The sequence below is a fragment of the Dermacentor andersoni genome, chromosome 3, assembly GCF_023375885.2.
Source record: "Dermacentor andersoni chromosome 3, qqDerAnde1_hic_scaffold, whole genome shotgun sequence".
In the NCBI taxonomy this organism is placed as follows: domain Eukaryota; kingdom Metazoa; phylum Arthropoda; class Arachnida; order Ixodida; family Ixodidae; genus Dermacentor; species Dermacentor andersoni.
This window is the reverse complement of record NC_092816.1, coordinates 14,386,809-14,408,564: the sequence shown is the minus strand read 5'-3', so window position 1 is coordinate 14,408,564 and position 21,756 is coordinate 14,386,809. Positions and strand designations below refer to the sequence as shown.

The 21,756-nt window shown below is 47.3% G+C and overlaps 1 protein-coding gene across 1 annotated transcript in view; it reads right to left on the bottom strand.

Moving 5' to 3' along the window:
* The window catches only part of DAT (Sodium-dependent dopamine transporter), a 106,636-nt gene that overhangs the window by 68,748 nt on the left and 16,132 nt on the right, over positions 1-21,756 (bottom strand). The window contains exon 2 of the mRNA XM_050169735.3: positions 599-733. Within this exon, the coding sequence (XP_050025692.1) occupies positions 599-733 (135 nt within the window). The remainder of the gene's footprint in view (positions 1-598; positions 734-21,756) is intronic.

Below are 21,756 nucleotides of genomic sequence, written 5' to 3'. Positions count from 1 at the left end.
GCACGGCGGGTAAAGAGAAAACAGACTGCATCCAGAAAATATCGAGCGGTTATTTAGGGATACATTTCCCACATGGACTGGGAACTAAGTGATTAAGCATCAAACACGGCATATGCATGGTAAATGACTCTCGGACGTTAGCGCTGAAATACGCATACCACAAAAGCATTTAATTTACTGATCAATCAAAATTGTCGCCACACACACACGCAATAAAACCAAATAACAAAAATGGCTTGTTTGTATTTCTTTTCCTTACTTCCTTCGTTTTTTTTTCTTTCTTTTTTTCGCAGGTGCTCTTCAGCCCTGCAAAAATAATTTCGCTTGAGACGTACAGCAAATAGGTGGTGACGTCCTTTTTCAAAGAACAAACTGAGCAATGTCATTCAAAAATCTGCGTTTCCCGGAAAAATAATAGCAAGGAATTTCGCACGTGTCGCCCTAGAATATAAGCTTGGGTGGAGACAATAAAAGAAAAGATAGAGACGGCTTCGCTGGAAATCTACAGCATCCCCCCATTACAAGAATCCGTCTACACTCAAAGAGACGCCGTCTACCCGCGGGGCAGCAACTACAGAGTACACGGCGTGAGACATGCCTTTGAAGAGGGGCACCAGCCTTCCCCAGCAGGTGATGGCGCCCTTGCGGTGGTACTGGCCGAGAGCGAGCTCCATGAAGAAGAGGGGAATGCCGCCCACCGCCAGCATGATCATGTACGGCACCAGGAACGCGCCTGCGAGCAGGAAGAGAGTGATGGAAGCACGCAAAAGACAGCGTTGTACGCCGGTGCCCTTTGGACTGCACTCACGGCCCTTCGAATGAACAGCGAATTCATTACTGAGCGGCTACTTCCACACTTGTGGGACATTTAATGCGCATATAGGGATGTTATTAAACGCTGACGCATGCCGCAGATTGGCAGTGAGAGGAATAACGAGCACGGAAACCGAGGCACCCTTCAACACGCAAAACTTGGACGACAATGCTGGACAATAGTGACATCTCCACATGATAACAACAGCGTATTGATTGGCACGCGGATGTGCCGTACACGTCCAACGGACACATCGAAGAAACAGCAGTTTTTCCAACAGTAATGGAAACCGCAAGTGCCTACACTCCACAACAAGCGCTACAAAACAATTTGAGAAATTAGAGACCTACGTGTATTTTACCTCTATCACCCTTTAAAAATCAGCAAGTACGAATTTCAGTATGGCTGTTAGCCGGGCTTGTCATTGCGACGACGTAATACGGCAAACAGCTCGAAAAGTTGACGAAGACAAGAGAAACTAAAGACACGGTTGCTGTGTGACCGTTTCTCTCATGTTATGATCCTGTTTTAGCGATGTTTACCACAGAACTACAAAGTATCTCGGTCAGTTTAGTATATTTACGCCTTGCCAATCTCGCTTCTACAGAAATATATAAACTGAATTGGCCATGCTAGAACAAAACGAGTGCATAACTCAGCATTTGGAAGAGAAAATAGAAACACCTGTTGATGTTTTTGTTGGCTTCTCGAAAGTCCGTTCTATTCAATTAATTATAGTGTTCTGGTTAATAAACTGTGTTATTAAGACGTCGCTCGCTGACACGCGTCGCATTCTTCTTGTATGCAACAAATATAATGCGCGCGGGAACCACAAGCTCTTAATGAAACTTGACTTGTATATATATATATATATATATATATATATATATATATATATATATATATATATATATATAGTCATATCATAAGAAACCAACAAACCCTGACACCAAGGACAACATAGGGGAAATTAAAGTGGATGAAAAAAAATCGGGCCCCTCGGTTAACCCCCTTTCTTCTCGTTTATATATATATATATATATATATATATATATATATATATATATATATGTACAAACGGGCTTCATTTCATAAACCCTGCAGTATGCTGACCGACAAAGTAGTGCCAGTAAGCGCGCCTGCCCTGTTTTGAGTAATAATAAATAAATTCCTACATAACAGCTGCCCATATAGTAACGTCGGCTCATAGGTATCTCTAAAGCACACCGACCTATCAATGGAATGGCGCATATTACATTCAGCAGTTTCTTTGAGTTACTTGATTTTCATTGATTTAGCGTACTGGCACGTGTCACTGGGTGTTCGATGCCTTGGTCGAGATGCGGTGGCGGGGTGGTCGTGAAGGACAAACTCCTCCATCTCCCGCCACTCTATCTCTCTCTCTATCTCTCTCTCTATCTCTCTCTCTCTCTGCGGCATCTGCGATAGAGGAGGCTGGCAGTCGCCTATCACGCTGGATGACAACACACACGACGAATCGACTTTCCTGTATAGCCACCTACACTACCGCTGCAGATGTATTCGTTATAAGAAACAACAAACGCGACCTAAATATGCTCACTGCAACTAATATACAGCTTCGAGCGCATCACTCCTTTAATGGACCGAATGGCTTTCCAGAAGCCTTCGCCTATTCGCTTACATTGACAATAACCGTCATTGGTTACTGCACATTCTAAAGAAAGACATAAGTTAGCTAGCCCTGTTGGTGGACAGAGCAAGTATTTAGCTTACTAGCTCTTTCATTTCCTTTTCCTTTACTTAGTATATCAATATTATCGCAGGTTTTCTCCTCACATATAATCCCTTCTATGCTGCTCCTAGTATGCTGCTTGGCTAGTTAACTAAATGGCCAAGTGCCTCAGTTCCGCTGGTTTGTCGCGCACATTTTAAGCGAAAGCTTCGACTCCAGCAATCTTAAAGCTTGAAGATACCATAGGAGAAAAAATTGACAGTCACTTCAGTATCCTTACGTGATTTGAATGCGAAAGCATTATGACTTCTCTAATTAATTGGTTACGTCCATAATACGTGACGGCATACATTGCCCCGTGTGTTGCACAACTACGAGTGACGCCGCAGTGGAAGATGGCTCCGGATCAATTTCGACCCCCTTTGGTCCGCAGTCGTGGCCCTAAATGTAAGCACACGCGTTTCCCGCCCAACGGGATGCGGCCATCGCGGCCGGGATTGAACCCGAGACGTTGTGCTCAGCAGCGCAACGCCATAGCCGCTTAGCTACTACCGTGGTGGTTCGCCCGTAAGCATGCAAGTTGAGGACGGCACAGGCACCGCCGTATTTCCATTGATGGAGCACCGCACACTCGGCGTATACGGTGGCTACGTGTGCTCACCAACGGCATAAAGTTGTCTTTTCTTCCCCTTTCGTTTCATTTTACCTCACAAGGGATGTGACGATTATCTTCTTCCTCTTTCCCCAGTGCAGAGCAGAAGGCAATGAGCGAGCAATTGCCCAAGCTCCGCTTTCTGTCAATTCAATTCTCTCTCGTAATGATTGTCGCAATCTTAGGCGGCACTTCATATAACAGTTCAATTTAAAAAAGAAAGGCATTTTCTGTATGCCTTCCTTGGCTCGAGAGTATATTGGATATGTCATGTGCTTGTTATACATTACCAAAAATCAAATGCAGGTGCTCGATAAGAATCCACGCTTCCTGTACACTCAGGAACCGTGCTCATTTTGTCTGTCGTAAATGCGCGATAATGCGAATAGCAGCACCCGGAAGCCCGCATACGGCGTTTTTGTGAAGCTATGAAGCCACCGTCTCGACGACGCCAACGTCACGAGACGGTGGCCGAGCACAAAGGCGCGTCCCGACAGCCGCGTCCATCACCTAATCTGCGGAGACCGCCTTGCCGTGTCGTTGCTTATATTCGATGAAGTTCTTGCGCCTCAAGATGCGGAAAAGGGACCGTGGCGGAGGCTGCGGCATCTACTTTCACTAATGGCATATGTACCCGAATACAATACATATAAGACTTTCTCGCATTATTTTTAAGCGTGAACTGCTTTCAGCTTCCGCTGTCGGCGACCTCCAAGTGACCTTGAGCCAAAAGCCAGAGCCGTTATCCGGGCGCTCAAACGAGAACATTCGGACAGGTTGCGAGAACAAAACGAGATCCCCCCACCCTTTGTACAGGATCGCGTTGCATACGCTAGTTACGCCCAAACAAGTTAAAAAAATATTGCTTCCGAGTTTTTTCTAATGTTTGTTCACAATATCACTCAAGCTGTAACTTCTAGTACGCTGAACGTTTATTTGTCATTTCCAATAGCGACGTTCAAAAGGCAGATACAGGACGCCATACACTTCAATTCTGGGATATGGAATTTGCTGCGGATCTACTGCGCGCGCCGTGCTGCTGTGTGGCGTGGTGCCCGACGCGTCTGATGCGCTGTGTTGCTTTCATGGAGGAAGGAAACAATTGGCTGCGGCTCAGCTCAGCTAACCCTGGATATGCAAAGCGAAAGCTTGGTTTAGCCCCGTTAAGTCTTGGTTTCACTTTGTTAACCTTTGATTTAGCTGTAATTAGAGGGGCTGTCCCAAAGGCATTCACAACTCCCATCGATAGTTATCAAGAGGACTGCTTGGCACCCTCACCCGCGAACAAACGCGAGTGCCACTTTGCTCCCGAAAGGGACATTGTGCATTTAAATTGGAAGAAGCGTGTTTCGGCCCCCGGTGAGCCTTTGCAGGGCCGGAGTGCGAGCCGGGTTGAGGATGGATGGACTGCGCGCATCCGGTTGCGCCCTGCGCTTCCTCGCCGCTCATTTTTGCTGTCAGTACGTGTGCACTATGGCAGGCATCGGACTCTCTGCCGCGGCCGATAAGCGGCGCTCGGGCGGAGCATTGCCGGCAGCTTTTGCAATGCACGCCTACCCCGTGCTACGACCGTTTGTGCACATATCTGCTTCATTTTACAGCAGAAATAAAATGCCGACGATTCGTGTCCACTTCCTCATCCACAAGTGATTGTCAAATGAGGAGACGGAAGTAACGTGATAAAGGAAAATTAAGTCATTGTGAAAAAATGCGGAGCTGACAAACGTTGCGACAAATCGCGGTCATGGAATTTCATTGACGGGGATGGAGAGGACCATTCCACACACTTCAGTGGATACATTGTTGCGTCAAAAAAGGAAAATAAAGACTTGGGAGGGAGAGTACGAAACGACAGATTGAGCGCTGTTTCGTACTCTCCCTACCAAGTCTTTATTTTCCTTTTTTGACGCAACATTGTATTCATTAGATCTCAACCAACTCGCCCAGCAACAAGTTCTACTCACACTTCGGTGGGTTCCAACTTGACAGTTTACAGTGGCAAAGTTGGAAATAAACGAGCGCACGAACATACAATAGAAGAACGCACCATTACGCGGTTCAGTAACAAGGTTAGAAACTAGGAAATGCATAATAGAGATCATCTGCGGTATAATACGACGTAGAGGCCACGACATCAATTTTGTACGCCGTAGACCCTAAACTAGAATTTTGTGCATCTGTGAAGTTGGGAAACTTTGTTTCACCGCTTTCGCCGTGATGTGGCGAAGAACGCCAAGGCGGAAGCATTTCTTTTTAAAGCCACCCTGGAAGCTCGACAAGGCGTGCGTGTGGAGTGGCGGACGGAGACGTGACCCACATATTGCTGGACCGCCCCCCATATGTGCCTATCAAAGGTAGTTACAGCCACGCCACACACTTAGGGCTCTGGGCCTAAGTGTCCACTGTCACTTGAGATGATACTTAGACCATGACCAGTTAATGATCTTAAAATGATGCATTCCAATGAAAAACATCTTTATTGTAGCACGGATATGCTCTCAAAATATTAAGGACGACCTTATGCAGTCACTTGCATTCGTTGTTAACGTTCCGTCTCTTTTTTCCCTCTTGTGTGCGTCATTTCTAGCGCAACGAAAGTGCCTTTTTTTTAATATTTCACATTTTCCCTTCATTTTGAATGCAAATTTGCATTTTTCAGATGTGTGAAATGGAGCAGCCGGGTGCGTGCTGCTTCCTACCCCTCCAGTTGGACCCCATTTATCCCTGGCTACATAGACAGGGAAAAGAATAAAGGCAACATTGTAAACTTTATTTTCAAATCAATAAGATTTGAGTCCGGCATGAAAGACTTTTTTAGCGTTGACACACCTGAAACGGTCCCTAAAAAGAAAGCATTGTGCCCTAATATGATGTCTTAGAGAGAGAGAGAGAGAGAGAGAGAGAGAGAGAGAGAACAGAAAGTCAGGGTAACACCATCTACCGATCGTCGAGACACTCCAACCTCCTCTTCACCTCACAACGTCCTTTTGTCCACAGCGGCACAAACTTGTACGTGTCATTAACCCCTGGCGGCAGAAGCATCGTCTCGATGCTTCCTAGGGTGTCAAATCAGTGCGAGTTATATGGCTTTAGTCGCGAAACGTGCACGATATCAGTGCTTGGTGGTGTAGAAGAAGTCGAACTTATAGGTGATATCTCATATGTGAGGCTGGTGACTTGGCGAAGGACTCGGTATGGCCCGACGTATAGCGACAGCAGTTTTTCGCAAAGCCGACGCGACGGGAGGGTAACCAAATTAGGACAAGTGACCCAGGGCTGAAATAAACGTCCCGACGACGACTGTCGTAACGGTGCTTTTGGATAGTCCGAGACGTCAGAAGACGGTCACGGGCAATGCGACGTGCTGTGGCCGCGCGGACAACGTCGTCGTGAGCATAGAATGTGGTAGTGGTGGCATCGGAAGGTAGCAGCGAGTCAAAGAGGCAGGAGTGGGTCACGGCCATATAGTAGATAGAACGGAGAATAACCAGTAATATCGCGACGCGACGAATTATACGCAAATGTCACGAAGGGTAAGGTGCAGTCCCAATCCCGGTGATCATCGGACATGTACATGGAGAGCATGTTCGTAAGTGTACGGTTGAGACGCTCGGTAAGTCCGTTTGTCTGTGGGTGGTAAGCCGTCGTGAACTTGTGGGACGTGGAGCAAGAGCGAAGAAGGTCGTCGACAACCTTAGAAAGAAAACAGCGGCCTCTATCAATGAGTAGCTGACGTGGGGCACCATGATGTAGTATGACTTCATGAAGGAGAAAATCAGCCACATCAATTGCACAGCTCGTAGGGAGGGCCCGCGTTATGGCATAACGCGTGGTATAGTCCGTCGCAACGGCCACCCACTTGTTGCCCGAGGATGAAGTTGGAAATGGGCCAAGGAGGTACAGGTCGACGCGGTAAAATGGCTCACTTGGGATATCTATAGGCTGAAGGTGCCCAGCGGGAGACAATGGAGGCTTCTTGCGGCATTGGCAAAGTTAGCAGGCAACGACATAACTTCGAACAGAGCGATATAGCCCAGGCCAGAAAAATCACCTGTGCACACGGTCGTACGTACGGAAGACACCCAAATGACCAGCGGTGGGCACATCGTGTAACTGCGAGAGAATCGTCGAGCGCAGATGCTGGGGAACGACGAGAAGCAGTTCAGCACCATGTGCATTCATATTGCGTCGGTATAAGGTCCCGTCCTGGAGAACAAACACACAAAGGGAAACGTCCTGTTGATCCGAGGTAAGGCGTTCGATGATGGATCGCGTATATGGGTCACGACGCTGCTCGTCGGCGATGTGTGAGAAGTCGGAGATCGACAAAACGCAGGTATTTGTATCGGTTTCGGTGCCATCAGGAGGGTCGACAGGATAGCGGGAGAGGCAGTCGGCGTCCTTATGTAGGCGCCCAGACTTGTAGGACACTGAAAATGTGTACTCTTGTAGGCGTAAAGCCCAGCGGCCAAGACGGCCTGTCGGGTCTCTGAGTGAAGATAGCCAACATAAACCATGATGATCTGTCACGACGGTGAAATGCCGACCGAACAGGTAAGGGCGGAACTTAGCAATGGACCAAACAAGGGTCAAGCATTCACGTTCTGTTATGGAGTAGTTACGCTTTGGTGCTGAAAGAAGACGGCTAGCATACGCGATCACGCGATTGGTGTCCCGCTGTCGTTAGGACAAGATAGCGCCAATGCAATGGCCGCTGGCATCATTGCGAACTTCTGTGTAGGCATGCGGATCAATATGACCCAACACGGGTGGATTGATAAGGCGACTGATAAGCGTTGAAAATGCTGCAGCCTGGTCGGGTCCCCAACGAAAAGTGGTGTTCTTTTTGAGGATGCCTGTGAGACGACGAGCGATTTCGGGAAAGTTCTGGATAAATAGCCGAAAATAGAAACACAGCCCTGGGAAACTTCGGACACCGGTAGAAGAACGCGAAAGTGGAAACTCGCCAACGGCACGAACTTTATCAGGATCAGGCTGGAAGCCAGCAGTGTCAACCAAATGAGCAAGTACTCGTATTTGGCGGTGGCCGAAATGACATTTTGCAGAATTGAGTAGTAGGCCAGCTCGTCGAAAAACACCAAGGATAGCTGACAGTCGGTAGAGTTGGCTCTCAAATGTCGGTGAAAAAAAAATGACGTCATCAAGGTAGCAGAGGCATGTGGTCCATTCGAATCCGCGCTGAAGAGAGTCAATCATGCGCTCGAAGGTAGCAGGGGCATTGCACAGTCCGAAAGGCATCACTTTAAATTGGTAGAGATCATCTGGCATGACGAAGGCGGTATTTTCGCGATCTCGTTCATCCACAGCGATTTGCCAGTAGCCCCAGCGCAAATCAATTAACAAAAGATAACTGGCACCGTGTAAGCAGTCCAGCGCGTCATCAATACGCAGAAGCGGATACACGTCCTTTTTGGTAATCTTATTGAGGTGACGGTAATCGACACAAAATCTCCAGGTATTGCCCTTCTTTTTAACCAAAACGACAGGTTACGCCCACGGACTGCAGGAAGGCTCGATAATATCTTTGGAGAGCATTTTGTCCACCTCCGTTTGGATCACCTGGCGTTAAGCCGCAGACACACGGTAGGGCCGCCGTTGTATAGGAGAAGCGTCACCAGTGTGGATTGGATGGGCGACGACACGGGTTCGACCTAGTGGGCGATTGCCAAAGTCAAAGATGTCTTCATAGGACATCGGAATGCGGCGAAGGGCGTCGGCGTAAGCAGATCGTAAATCGGTAGCTATCATTGGTGTAAACTTGTCGTTGCGTGAAGTAGGAGGGGCAGAAGGTGCAGCAGTGTCGAATCGTGGTTCGGGCGTAAGAGCAGCTACTTCAGTCTTCCAAAGGGGACAGCACAGCGAGAGATACACCCTCAGGAAGCACTTGCAGACACGAAGTAAAGTTCAGAAGAGGAAGCCACGCTTGATTGTTGACAAGAGTTACAATTGAGCTTGGTAGTGCTATTTGAAAATTTAGAATAAAAATGGGTTGGATCGCATACGGCAGACATTACCAGCTCTTGATTGGAAGCTTACCATTATCATTGGAAAAGAAGTTGTGCAATCAGTGCATTTTACCAGTGCTGACATATGGGGCAGAGACTTGGACACTGACAAAGAAGCTTGAGAACAAGTTAAGGACCGCGCAAAGAGCGATGGAACGAACATTGCTAGGCATAACGTTAAGAGACAGAAAGAGAGCGGTTTGGATCAGAGAGCAAACGGGTATAGACGATATCCTAATTGACATCAAGAGGAAAATATGGAGCTGGGATGGTCATGTAATGGTCATGTCATGTAACCGTTGAACCATTAGGGTTACAGAATGGTTACCAAGAGAAGGAAGACGCAATCGAGGGCGACAAAGGACTAGATGGAGCGATGAAATTAGGAAATTTGTGGGCGCTAGTTGGAATCGGTTGGCGCAGGACAGGGGTGATTGGAGATCTCAGGGAGAGGCCTTCGTCCTACAGTGGACATAAAACAGGCGGATGATGATGATGATGATGATGATGTTGATGATGATGATGGTGGTGGTGATGATGACGACGACGACGACGACGACGATGAGTGCTATTTGACGGGCCAGGAGGACGTCGCAAAGTGGGGACACCACGTAAGGACCATCTAGAAGTGGTGGAGAAGGCGACATGAGGTCGTAAGTCGCAACATCAGGTTGCAGTCGAACAAATTCAGTAGAACGAAGTCGGGACTTGTGGCCGTCGGTCAGGTCGGCAAAGTAATGGGGCAGTTCGAGGCCAAGGGTGCCGGTGGCACAGTCAATAAGTACTGAATGGGCAGTCAGAAAGTAGATTCCAATAATCAATTCGTGGGGACACTCGGCTAGTACAATGAACAGGACTGACACTGGACGGCCGGCAATGGTAACACGGGCGGCGCACATTCCCATCACGGCTGTTGTACTGCCATTAGCTGCTCGGACGGCAGGCGACTCGGCAGGTGTCAGGACTTTACGGAGACGGCTACGAAGATCTCATCGCATAACCGATACCTGAGCGCCAGCATCGATGAGGGCTTGAACGGGTACATTATCAACAAAAATTTCAATAAGGTTCGGTCGAGCAGTAGGGGTCACCAGAGGTATTGTAGTCAGAGTCGTGAATGCAGCCGCACCTCCGGGGGCTGCATTGCGAGAAACGGCCCGCGTAGGATGGGGACGAGGAACGTCGAGTTGTAGGCGAGCGGGACTGACGGCATTGCGGCGAAGGCGAGCGGCTTGTGGTGTGTCCCCGAGGTGGAAGGCCGGCATGATATGGTTCAGAGAGGGGTGACAGAGGCCGAGGGTCTCTGTCGATCAGCATATGGTCGACGCGAGGACTACCAGCAGCTACTACGGAAGTGGCGGGAGATGTAACCCACCCGGGAGCAAGCAAAGCGAATTGGCCTGTCATCCGGTGTTCGCCATTCAGAGGGGTTCCGATATCGATTCGGAAACGACTGTTGGATGCAGCAGAGGCAATGACAGGAGCGGTAGGGGTGGGATGTGGGCGGACGGCAGACTACATGTCCATGTTTGCAATTTCTTGGCGGACAACAGCTTGAATGAGCGAGAGGGTCATGTTGTCATGCGTATGGGGGCAGTGAGAACTTGGAGCCGTAGCCTCAAGTTCGCGATGGATGACGTGCGTCGTTTTGTAGGCGAATGTGACGCCGGAGGAGTCGTTATGCAACGCCGGAGAGTCGTTGCAGGAGGAAGTGGCTGCCGTATTCAGAAGTCAGTCGAAGCGTTGCACGATGCGTTTGCTCTTCGTTTGCTCAAAATTCCGGCACTCCTTAATGATAGACTCAAGTGTTGAGCAGTTTCTGCAAAGCAGGAGGTTGAACGCATCGTCCGCGATGCCCTTCAAGATGTGTCCAACCTTATCGGCCTCCAGCATGTCCGCGTCCGCTTTACGGCAGAGAGCCAGAACGTCTTGAATATACGGGACGTACGATTCGGTTGATGTCTGGGCACGAGACGCTAGCTTTTGCTTGGCCTCCATTTGACGTCCCACAGGTCTTCCGAAAAGACCGCGTAGCTTTTCCTTGCAGGAGTCCCAGCTTCTAACGTCGGCTTCATGCGTCTCGAACCATACTTTCGCGGTTCCTCCCAAGTAAAAGATCACGTTGGCCAGCAAAAGTGTGGCATCCCACTTGTTGTGCTTACCGACGCGTTCATACGACGTCAGCCAGTCTTCGACATTGACCTTGCCAGTGCCAATGAAGATTCCCGGGTGAAGTAGGTGGGTTAGCACTACTTCCGCTGGTGTCCGAGCGACGGAGGCAGCGTCAGTAGCCATAACAGCGGAACCGATGTGACGCCCGCTGCGAAGATCCAGGGCCGGCTTGTGGCAAGAGTGCCCCGAACGTCCACCAAGATGTTACGGGGGAGAAAATATATGTTTTTACAATATAAACAGTTACAAGGTTGTAGCTCAGTAGTCAGGGTAACACCATCTACCGATGATGATGATGATGATGATGATGGCCTCATGTTATGGCTCATACCCACACTGGGGGATTGGCCAAGGATTGCGTGCTGAAACGTTCACCTAATCTTTTGAAGTGCTACTTATTCGATGAGAAAAAATATAACGAAAGAGAGATTAAAAAACATACAAATACAAACAAAATACAGGACAAAAGTTAAAAAGTTATTCGTTTTGTTGACTGAATGTAACTGCAAACGGCATCAAATACGTCCCTGTGGCTGACCCCTATAACTGACGCACCGAAAGATAGTATGATTTCTGGTGATAATATTAACCCTACTTTTGCGAACGGAAGTTCTAGGTGTCTTTTTCTTAACAATTTGTATCGTCGACATACCGATCGTCGAGACACTTCAACCTCCTCTTCACCTCACAACGTCCTTTGGTCCAGCACAAACTCGTACGTGACAATATGAAATGCAGAGAGGTCGGTCTGAGGTACATTCCTTTAGCCAGCTACTATGCGCTGGGGGAAGGGGAAATGGGAAAGAAAGAGAGAAGAAAGAGGCGCATGATGGGTGACGATGACGAGAGAAGGAGGATGTAAAACACAATGCAAGTAATTTGGTCTACTCAAAGCCTACAGTCCAGACGTATGATGTCATAGGGCACATACGTGGACCTCAAGATAAGCAACCAAAGCCCCAAATGGGGTATAAGCGTTAAAGACGCCTGCTACAATGACGACAGAAATGTGCCAGTAGGCATAACAAGGAAATGGGGGGCACAATTGAAGTGCAGATAGAAGAACGAGAAATAAACTGCAACAAAGTTGGAGTTAGCAATCAGAAACACTACACTGCGTGTTAAGAAAACCATTCAAACTCTTCCTTTTCGCCATTGTGTTTGTGGATAGCTCCTCCAGTTCGATGCTAACAAGACTGATGTGTGCACCTGACGTAGTACTCGGGATTGATCCTTCCCTCTAATCCCACACAAGCATCCCAGTGAATCCGCGAGAACATTCCTAACTCCCTTTCTTATGTTCAATTACGCGGATGCGTACGGCTCTATACCGAGGCAACAAAGTTGTTTCTCAAAGTGTAGCAGGCACGCTAGCTCAAGCATGCCTATCCTCCAATAGAATCTCTCTCTCTCTCTCTCTGTAAATGAGAAGAAAGGGGGTTAAGCGAGGGGCTCGATTTTTATTAGTAATATCATAAGAAGCCAACAAACACTAACACCAAAGACAACATAGGGGATATTACTTGTGCTTAATAAATGAAATAAAGAAACGATAAATTATTCGTTTCTTTATTTCATTTATTAAGCACAAGTAATTTCCCCTATGTTATCGTTCGTGTCAGTGTTTGTTGGCTCCTTATGATATCTTTCTCTCTCTCTGCATCTCAAACATCTGACACACTCAGAGAACATACAAAGTCCTGTAGGAGCTTGTTGTAAAATAGTAAGAAAGCTAAATTGGAAGGGAAATTATTCATGCCACCAAATTTCAGAAACACTTTACACACTGCATTTATGTCAGATTGGAATTTGTTTCTGCGTAATAGGACTGATTCGCGTACTTGAATTCAAACGTCTTTTCCTTACAGGGTGTTTCATAAAATTCGTTCAAATTTCCTCGCAAATAGGGAAGACGCGATAATCTCTCTGGATTGATTTGCCATAGGAACGCACACGTTAACATTACTGGGCAGAGCACGAAGCAGAACAATAACTCTACGACGACACCAACAAGAACGAGCGCCGCTGTTGTCTGTCTTACCGTCCACTTGTTCTTTTGCTAGGCGCTCTAAAAATAAATAAATTATGGGGTTTTACTAGCCAAAACAACGATCTGATTATGAGGCACGCCGTAGTGGGGGCCTCCGGAAATTTGGACCATCTGGAGTTCATTAACGTGCACCTAAATCTAAGTACACAGGTGTTTTCGCATTTTGCCCCCATCGGAATGCGGCCGCCGTGGCCAGGATTTGATCCCGTGACCACGTGCTTAGCAACCCAACACCATAGCCACTAAGGGCGCTCTCCCCAGTAATCATGACATACATACATACATACATACATACATACATACATACATACATACATACATACATACATACATACATACATACATACATACATACATACATACATACATACATACATACATACATACATACATACATACATACATACATCATTTCAGCAGCAGCAGCAGCATCCTGTTTTGTGTTCATTGCCCAGGACGAAGGCCTCTCCCTGCGACCTCCAATATTACCCGTGTCCCGCGCCAACCGATTGCAAATAGTGTCTGTGAATTTCCTAATTTCATCACCCCATCTAGTCTTCTGACGTCCTCGACTGCGCTTCGTTTCCCTTGGCATCCATTCCGTAACCCTAATGGTCCCCAGGTTATCTAACCTATGAATTACATGGCCTGCCCAGCTCCATTTTTTTTTCTTAATGTCAATTAGAGTACCGGCTATCCCCGTTCGCTCTCTGATCCACACCGCTCTCTTCCTGTCTCTTAACGTAACGCCTAACATTCTTCGATCCATCGCTCTTTACACGGTTCTTAACTTGTTCTCAAGCTTCTTTTTCGATCTCCAAGTTTCTGCCCCATAAGTTAGCATCGGCAGAAAGCATTGATTGTACACCTTTCTTTTCAGTGATAATGGTAAGCTTCCAGTCAGGAGCTGACAATGTCTGCCGTATGCGATCCAACCCATTTTTATTCTTCTATGAATTCCCTTCTCATGATCAAGGTTCCCTGTGATTAACTGACCTAGGTAAACGTAATCTTTCATAGACTCTAGAGACTGACTGGCGATTCTGAACTCTTGTTCCCTTGCCAGGCTATTGATCATTATCTTTGTCTTCTGCATATTAATCTTCAACCCCACTCTTACGCTCTCTCTGTTAAGGTTCTCGATCATTTGTTGTAACTCATCCCGAGTGTTGCTGAACAGGACAGTGTCATCTGCAAACCGAAGGTTGCTGAGATATTCGCCGTTGATCATCACTCCTAAGCCTTCCCAGTTTAATAGCTTGAATACTTCTTCCAAGCATTCAGTGGATAACATTGGAGAGACTGTGTCTCCTTGTCCGACCCCTTTCCACTTTTCTTAGCGAGAACCAAGGTAGCTGTGTAAACTTTGTAGATTTTTCCAAAGAGATTCATGTCGGATACAACTCAAGTCTGCAGTGAAGCCCCGCCTACGCCCTCATAACCGCTAGCCACTGTTCCTCCACGAGGCTGCAAATAGTTCGTACTTCAAACTTTCCCTGTTACCTAAATAAGGCGGTAACCGCAAAAATAAAATTATAAGCGCGTAATTTTGTACGCTTTCACTCGTCTTATACAGTGGAACGGTGAAAGCCTAATTCTTTATTGAACTGAAACAAATGGCTTACTTCGCTGCAACCATTTATTTCCAAGTTTCATTTCAGTTGACACTGAAGTTTCATGAGTAAAATCAGGTCAGCAGTGAAATGAACTATACCGCGTACTTTTGAAGAGTGAAATGCTCAGACTCCATAGACTTTGTCCATGTCTGTTGCACACCTAATCGCTTCCGCCGATAAAGTACGACGTCATATTGAAATGGACACATGATGACGATTTTGTCTGCTTCCGTGATTGGCGGGCGGAGTAACAACCTCGCGCGGTCCGCGTGCCTTAGTTGCCAACTGCTGTTTTGTAAGTTGTATCCTACTATAGTTACGTTTCATTCATTAACTTTATGTCATCTTCAGCTCTCTGTTCTAAGGCTGCATATTTATTTGCAAGTACTAGCCTGAATTGGTCTGCTGTTGCCCTTACTGCGTCTACTAGCGGGTTAGCCTGCTTCTCCTTGACCAATTTTACTCTTTCTCTCTTCCTATTGAGGTGAATCCTAGGCCTCACTAACCTATGATCCCTGCACTTTACCCTACCTAATACTTCTACATCCTGCACTATGTTAGGGTCGGTAGAAAGTATGAAATCTATTTCATTTCTGGTTTCATCATTAGGACTTCTTCAGGCCCACTTTCTGCCTTCCTCAAGCAGGTGGTCATTACTCGCAGCTTATTCCTTTCCGCGAATTCTGCCAACATCTCTCCTCTAGTGTTCCTAGAATCAATGCCGTAGTTGCCAATCGCTTGTTCACCAGCCTGCCCTTTGCCCACTTTTACATTTAGGTCGCCATGACTAGAGTATACTGAGTTTGCACTTTTCTCATTGCTAATACCAACTGGCCTAAACCCTCTTAATGTATATTAATTGTGAACGTTAGACTAAATTTTTAACCAGAGAGTCACGCGGTTGACCCTAATGCAAGAGTTGTATTCCGAGGAGTTCACGATCGGTTGCAGACGCGCAATCAGTTGTTGGCCACCTTCAGTGAGAAAACAGAGACTGAATTGACGAAGAGCGCAACAGTCGCGCTTTCAGCAGCCACCCAGGTGAGTGACGTCTATTTCCGACTCACCGGAAAGCACAAAGCGAGCGACATCAGGGCCTGATACGGGATCGTGCTTGCCCGGCGGTAAGGCTCTCGAGACAAGAGGTAGTAAAACCGCGCTCGCCGTGCACGAATACATACGCTGCCAAAGGGCCGTGATTTGTGTAAGCACATGTACGCCATATCATTGAACACATACGCCTTTGTTGCTGTACAGAGGTTGTGTCCAGATGTTGCTGCACAGATGTTGTGTCATCTAATTTATGTAGCGCAGTCCAAGCGGCTGGCGTCGGCAGCAGTTGCAGGAAGCTGAAACAGCCGACCCCGCCCTCATGGGCGCCGCCATATTTCATCACGTGGTGACGCACCCATTGCGTACCTCGGCTGGCATGTAGTCGTAGCAAGCCGCCAGTTCGGCGCTTGTCGCCGACAATGTATGCGTGAATGGCACGAAAATTTGGACAAAGCGTCAGAAGACACGTAAATGTCGCATATCCATCCTTCCATGCTCATTACGCCTTGTCCAAATGATGCGAGCATTGCTGTATACAGGGTCATCACTTTTAAAGTTTAATGGGATTTTTCTAAATTGCGTGTTGCAGATAACATGATATGATAGATGCATTGGCGCTCCACTTACTTTTGTGGCTCAATGCATTAAAAGAGCGTCTTGTTAAAAAAGTAAGTGGAAAAGCAGTGCATTTTGTGTACAGCGCATTAAAAGAGCGTCTTGTTAAAAAAGTAAGTGGAAAAGCAGTGCATTTTGTGTATAGCGCATCATTTTGAATTGTTGAATTTGGAAAAATAATGGGTAGCATGTGATGTTGATACAATAACTCTGTGGAACACTTTCGTTATATATATTTAGATGCGCTATCTACTGCCGGTTGGTCGACAAGCGCAGTGTGCTTAGACCGATCAATTGAATGTTATCATTACCAAATGTATATTTTTTTGAAATGAAAATTGAATTGAAAAAATGAAAGGGACACCTAAGTCAAAGATTAGGGTCGCCCACCATTTTTTTAAGTTGCTGGAATGCTCCCTCAGTCGATCATTCAGGCATCTGCCCGTTTGGCCTACAGATACAACTTTTCGCAGGTGAGGGGACTCTCGTAGACTAACCCTACAGCGCAGCGCACAAATCGCTTAGCGTACTTCGCGCAACCCTTGTCTCTCAGTACTCACGATACGACGACATTGTACCTCGATCTCGCACGCACAAGGGAGGAAAGCGGGGATGAATTGCGCCGTCTTCCTTCTCGCGAAAGACACCGGAGAGAGAGGGGGGGGGGGGTTCTACTCCGGCGGGGGCTGTGTACGGTGCTGCCGCTAGAAGCAATCTGCGATGGTGACAAAGTGCGCCGAGTGCTGGTAGCTTCGTGTGCGCTGCGTTCTCGCCGCTTAATTCGCGTTGAAGCGAGAGGCGATACGAAGGTCAATTGGCTCGCTTCTGCCGCGGTTTTGACAGCGTTTTGACAGCGAGTGTTCGCAGTCGTCGAGTGAGGTGTTTTTATGTTTGCTTGTGCACGCGTGACACTATGCTTGTTAATTTAGTTAGTTAGCGAATGTTAACAAGTTTATACGACCGACAAATCTGCTATTCTTACTTCATACAGTAGTGTACTAACTTGCTATCGCACTCGATGCTTCGCCTTTCGGGCAAGACTGCGACTTTTTTTTTCTATGTGACCTCACATAAATGTGTCATAAATGCGCCAGTTTTACCTATATCGTGCCGCGAGCTTCAAACATCCACGTTTTGAAGTTTTGTAATAGTACGTAATATTCTTGGTCCCTCGTTTATGTTATGACTGTTGACGAACCGTTCAGCTTCGAACATTCTCACGTAGCACATGTAAACCACCCATTAGTGGACCAAATCCCCAAAGAGTGCACTCATATATTCATTGAGTTTCAGTGAATGGGGCCAGAAGTTAATCAAGACCAGAAAATAAATATCTACAAGCGCGAACGACAAGTGTCGACTAAATTTGCAGTGCCAATCAGTCATCATATCCTTTTTCTTCTCGGATTATTGCCTTTGATAAAAATAATCCCAAGATTTTTTAGCCACAGCAATACTTTGGTTTGAGTTAGGTGATGGTTTGGCATTTTATTCCGGGCTTGTGGCGCAAGGAAACAAGGACGAAGAAAGCATAGGAGGACAGTATATATCTATACAGTTAAGCAGAATTGACAGAACGCCATTAACGAGTGGTTCATCTTTCTTTTTTCGATACTTCTCGCTTGTGAACACAAAACACGGCGCCCTGATGAGGTTTTAGTACAAAGATCCACGTTAGAATGCCACAGTTGCCCGTCCACTAAGAAGCAGCTTCACCTGAATGAGTACGCGTACGGCATATTTAGCAGATTTACGCCCATTTTGGAATCTGTGCGAAGCGAAGCTTTCGTAAAGCGGTTAAGCAAACGCTATTAATTTGAACTATAGCGCGCGCTCGTCGTCCACCCGTGCTGCGCAGTGAGGCGGCACACGCGGCGCCTCAAAGAGCTGGTCGGCACGAGAGACGCGCGGTTGCGGCCTCACGGTTTGAGCACCGGGCTGCTGTGATGGGAGACCCAGGTTCGAGCCCAGCGTCTGACAGGTAATTCGATTTCTATATGCTTTTCGGCAAGGCAGCAGCCACGGTCTGGAAAGTCCGGGTGGCTTCGCAAAGGAATCTTCTCTTTCAGATGCGGTGTTCAACGTCCTCATGTAGCTGGACCATCGGTCACGAGGGACGCGGTAGTGCCGGAGCTCCGGATTCACATCGACCATATCTGTCGTTTTTTGACGTGCGCATCTATAGCTAAGCGCCGGAGCGTTGTTGCATTCCATCCGGGTAGGAACTCGACCGGGAATCGAACCACCACTGAAGCTAAGCAGCGGTTCTTGACGCAACAAATGGCTATAGTCACGGTGCACAAGCGCCATATGTTTATAGTGCGCGAACTATAGCCGGTTGAGAAGGGTCCCTATAAACAAAACAAAAAAACACCGCCCAAGCACTCTGTACAGATGGTTAATCAGCGAAGCTGAAACGCGCGGCCCCGGTGTTTATCACTGGGTTAATCCACGACGGCTGGGCAGGCTGCCGCGTCCTCCGTACGCAGTTGCTGCTTGCGCTCGGCTGCACGAGCCTGTTCTTGTGCCTGGGCTGCAGCATCGGCACGGCGCAGACGAGCTCGTTCCCGGTTCTGCTCGCGGTGTTGCTGATCGAAAGCTGCCTGCTCCTCAGGAATACGTATGACGTGTGACCTGCCCATTTCGGAGCCGGAGAGAAACTGTTGCGCGCGCGCTCGGCTGCGACGAAGAGCAACGACGTCACCACTGGCAAAGCCAATCGCGCGCCTCTCTATCTTTCTTTTAAATTATTTTTTTCGCGCATGTGCACATGGTTTCGCCGGAGGAGTTTTCGGCGTACAGGCAACAGAGGTACGGACGTGCGCACGAATCGGCTACACATATACAGCTTCGCTGTAAAATTTGCAACGCTTGTAGTTGACAGTTCCATTTCTAACAGAGGACTGCGGTTACTGACACAACGAATGGCCGAGGCTAGCGCTCAGCCGTTTCATCTCGCATGCTTGCCGCTGCAGTGCCTGCTCGTCAAGACTTTCGTCGTCAGCTGCCATTAAGCCCGCTGTCTCAACCGCGCAGATAGTAGGTGGTGTCTGGAGTCTAGATTAAGTACGCTTGCTCTAAAAGTGGGTGCGAGAGGGTGCGAAACATTCTGTCCATACTGAACACGTTTACCAATAAATCATCGTATTTCCACTATCAGAATTCAGGGATATTGTTTCCGAATTCCCGCAATAGAGATACGAGGTCGCGTGGTTTGGAAACACAACCGTAAGATAACGGTTCAGATTAGTTTATATTAGCGATTTCTCAATCGACTTAACGAACTTTCGGTTTGTTTGGTGACAATTCTTTTTTTTTTCTATTTAGCTACCCACGAACCTTTCTCTTTCTTTTCTCTTTTTTTTTCTGCGATGTGACAGAAACATTGACGATATTTAGCGATTTCGAAGGTAAGAAAGTTGCTTTGTGCTCGACTTTCTAGAACGCACTTCGATATGAAAACAAAAACTACAAGAAGGCGGCCTAGGGTTTCTGTATAACGGCCCGTGGGTTATAGCTGTGTACATAATGAATCAACGATTGTCTGCACTCACGGAGGCCATACGTTACTGTTAATTGCGGCGAGGCAAACAAGCTTCCCATTGTGCTCACAGAATATGCTATTTTTCATCGTTTATGAAACTCATTAGAATATGTTTTAATGCTGCGGATGAGCACTGCAGTTTCACTAGTATGTTCGATTGATGGACGTTCGCAAGTAAAGCAGTAAATTAAATACCAAGTCTTATTGTAATAAGTTTTGTAGAACGCAGCAGCTGAATAATAGGACAGATAAACTATAGAAAGGCGTAAGTTTCGGACCGGCTGGGCTTGCTCACGCGAATCTGAACGCACTGCCTCCGCTTCTCACGATTTTTGAACAAATCAGCATTGCCTGGACCTTTCAGGTGGATTAAAAGGCGGCAACATAGTACTGACCTGCATAAAAGTTACGTAATGGTCACTGCCGTGTTAAAAACATGACAAGGTCATGTCGCATAATGTTTTTCTCCTTACATGAGCGCTGAATACTGGAAAATTTGCAGCCATAACGTGGAGAAAGTCCATATTTGAGAAAACAATCAGGTGACCCGTGTTATTGAGCCGTGTAGATTTGCAATCTCAAAATCTCAAGGCAATGTTTAAAAGATAAAGGAATCTACACCTTCCTGGTAATTTCCCGGTTTATTCCTCACCACATAGACACTAGACGAACGTGACACATTTACATAGATGCGTTACGCCATGTTAGTTTATATTACAGCGTTCCAAAAACTCCTACACTATGTAAAATTCACGCGACAGTTGTAGCGACAATTTTAGCGACAATGGAGCCAAATTTCACAAAAATTCAGCGACTTCATTGTCTCAGTTTAGCGATGTACATTCGAAGAAAATGTTGGCAACTTTGCAAATAACGGCACACTTGTGAACCCTGTGATCCCATGCAGCCGAGCGGGCGATGCAGGCTTGCAGATTCCAGCATGGAGCAACCCAGCGACGTGCACTATAGAGCAAAGTGGCTTCACCGCTCTTTCTCCCGCTGGCTGCACATTGGAGTTTAGCGGAACGAGGCGCGTCTGACCGGACTTGGGGCGCGCAGCTTGGGTGCACGTCGCGAACAACCGCGTTGCGCCCGCAATCAAACACTCCAGTGCACAGCCCGCAAATTCTCGTTGCCAGCTGAGTGAATCAGCGGGACACGACAGGACGCACGCACACTGTCTGCAGCACTCGTGTTGGAATCGGCATCGCCCGCCCCCACCTATCGCACCTTTTCCCCCTCTACATTGTGCCGTAAGCAAACCTGAATCCCCCTCGCCGCCGTGCCTCTGGCAACACGCGCTTGCATTAGGACAAATGCTTTCGTTCAAGTTTGTTGTTTCATTACAGGTACATATATACAGAAGATGTTATACAGATTATAGCAGATGGGCAAACTATATCTACCCATGGTTGGACATTCCGTTACCTGATTTACACAACCCGTTCCGCAAGTTCTGCTCGTCTTTAGACTAGTGCCAGGAAATGCCAGGTATGTCAC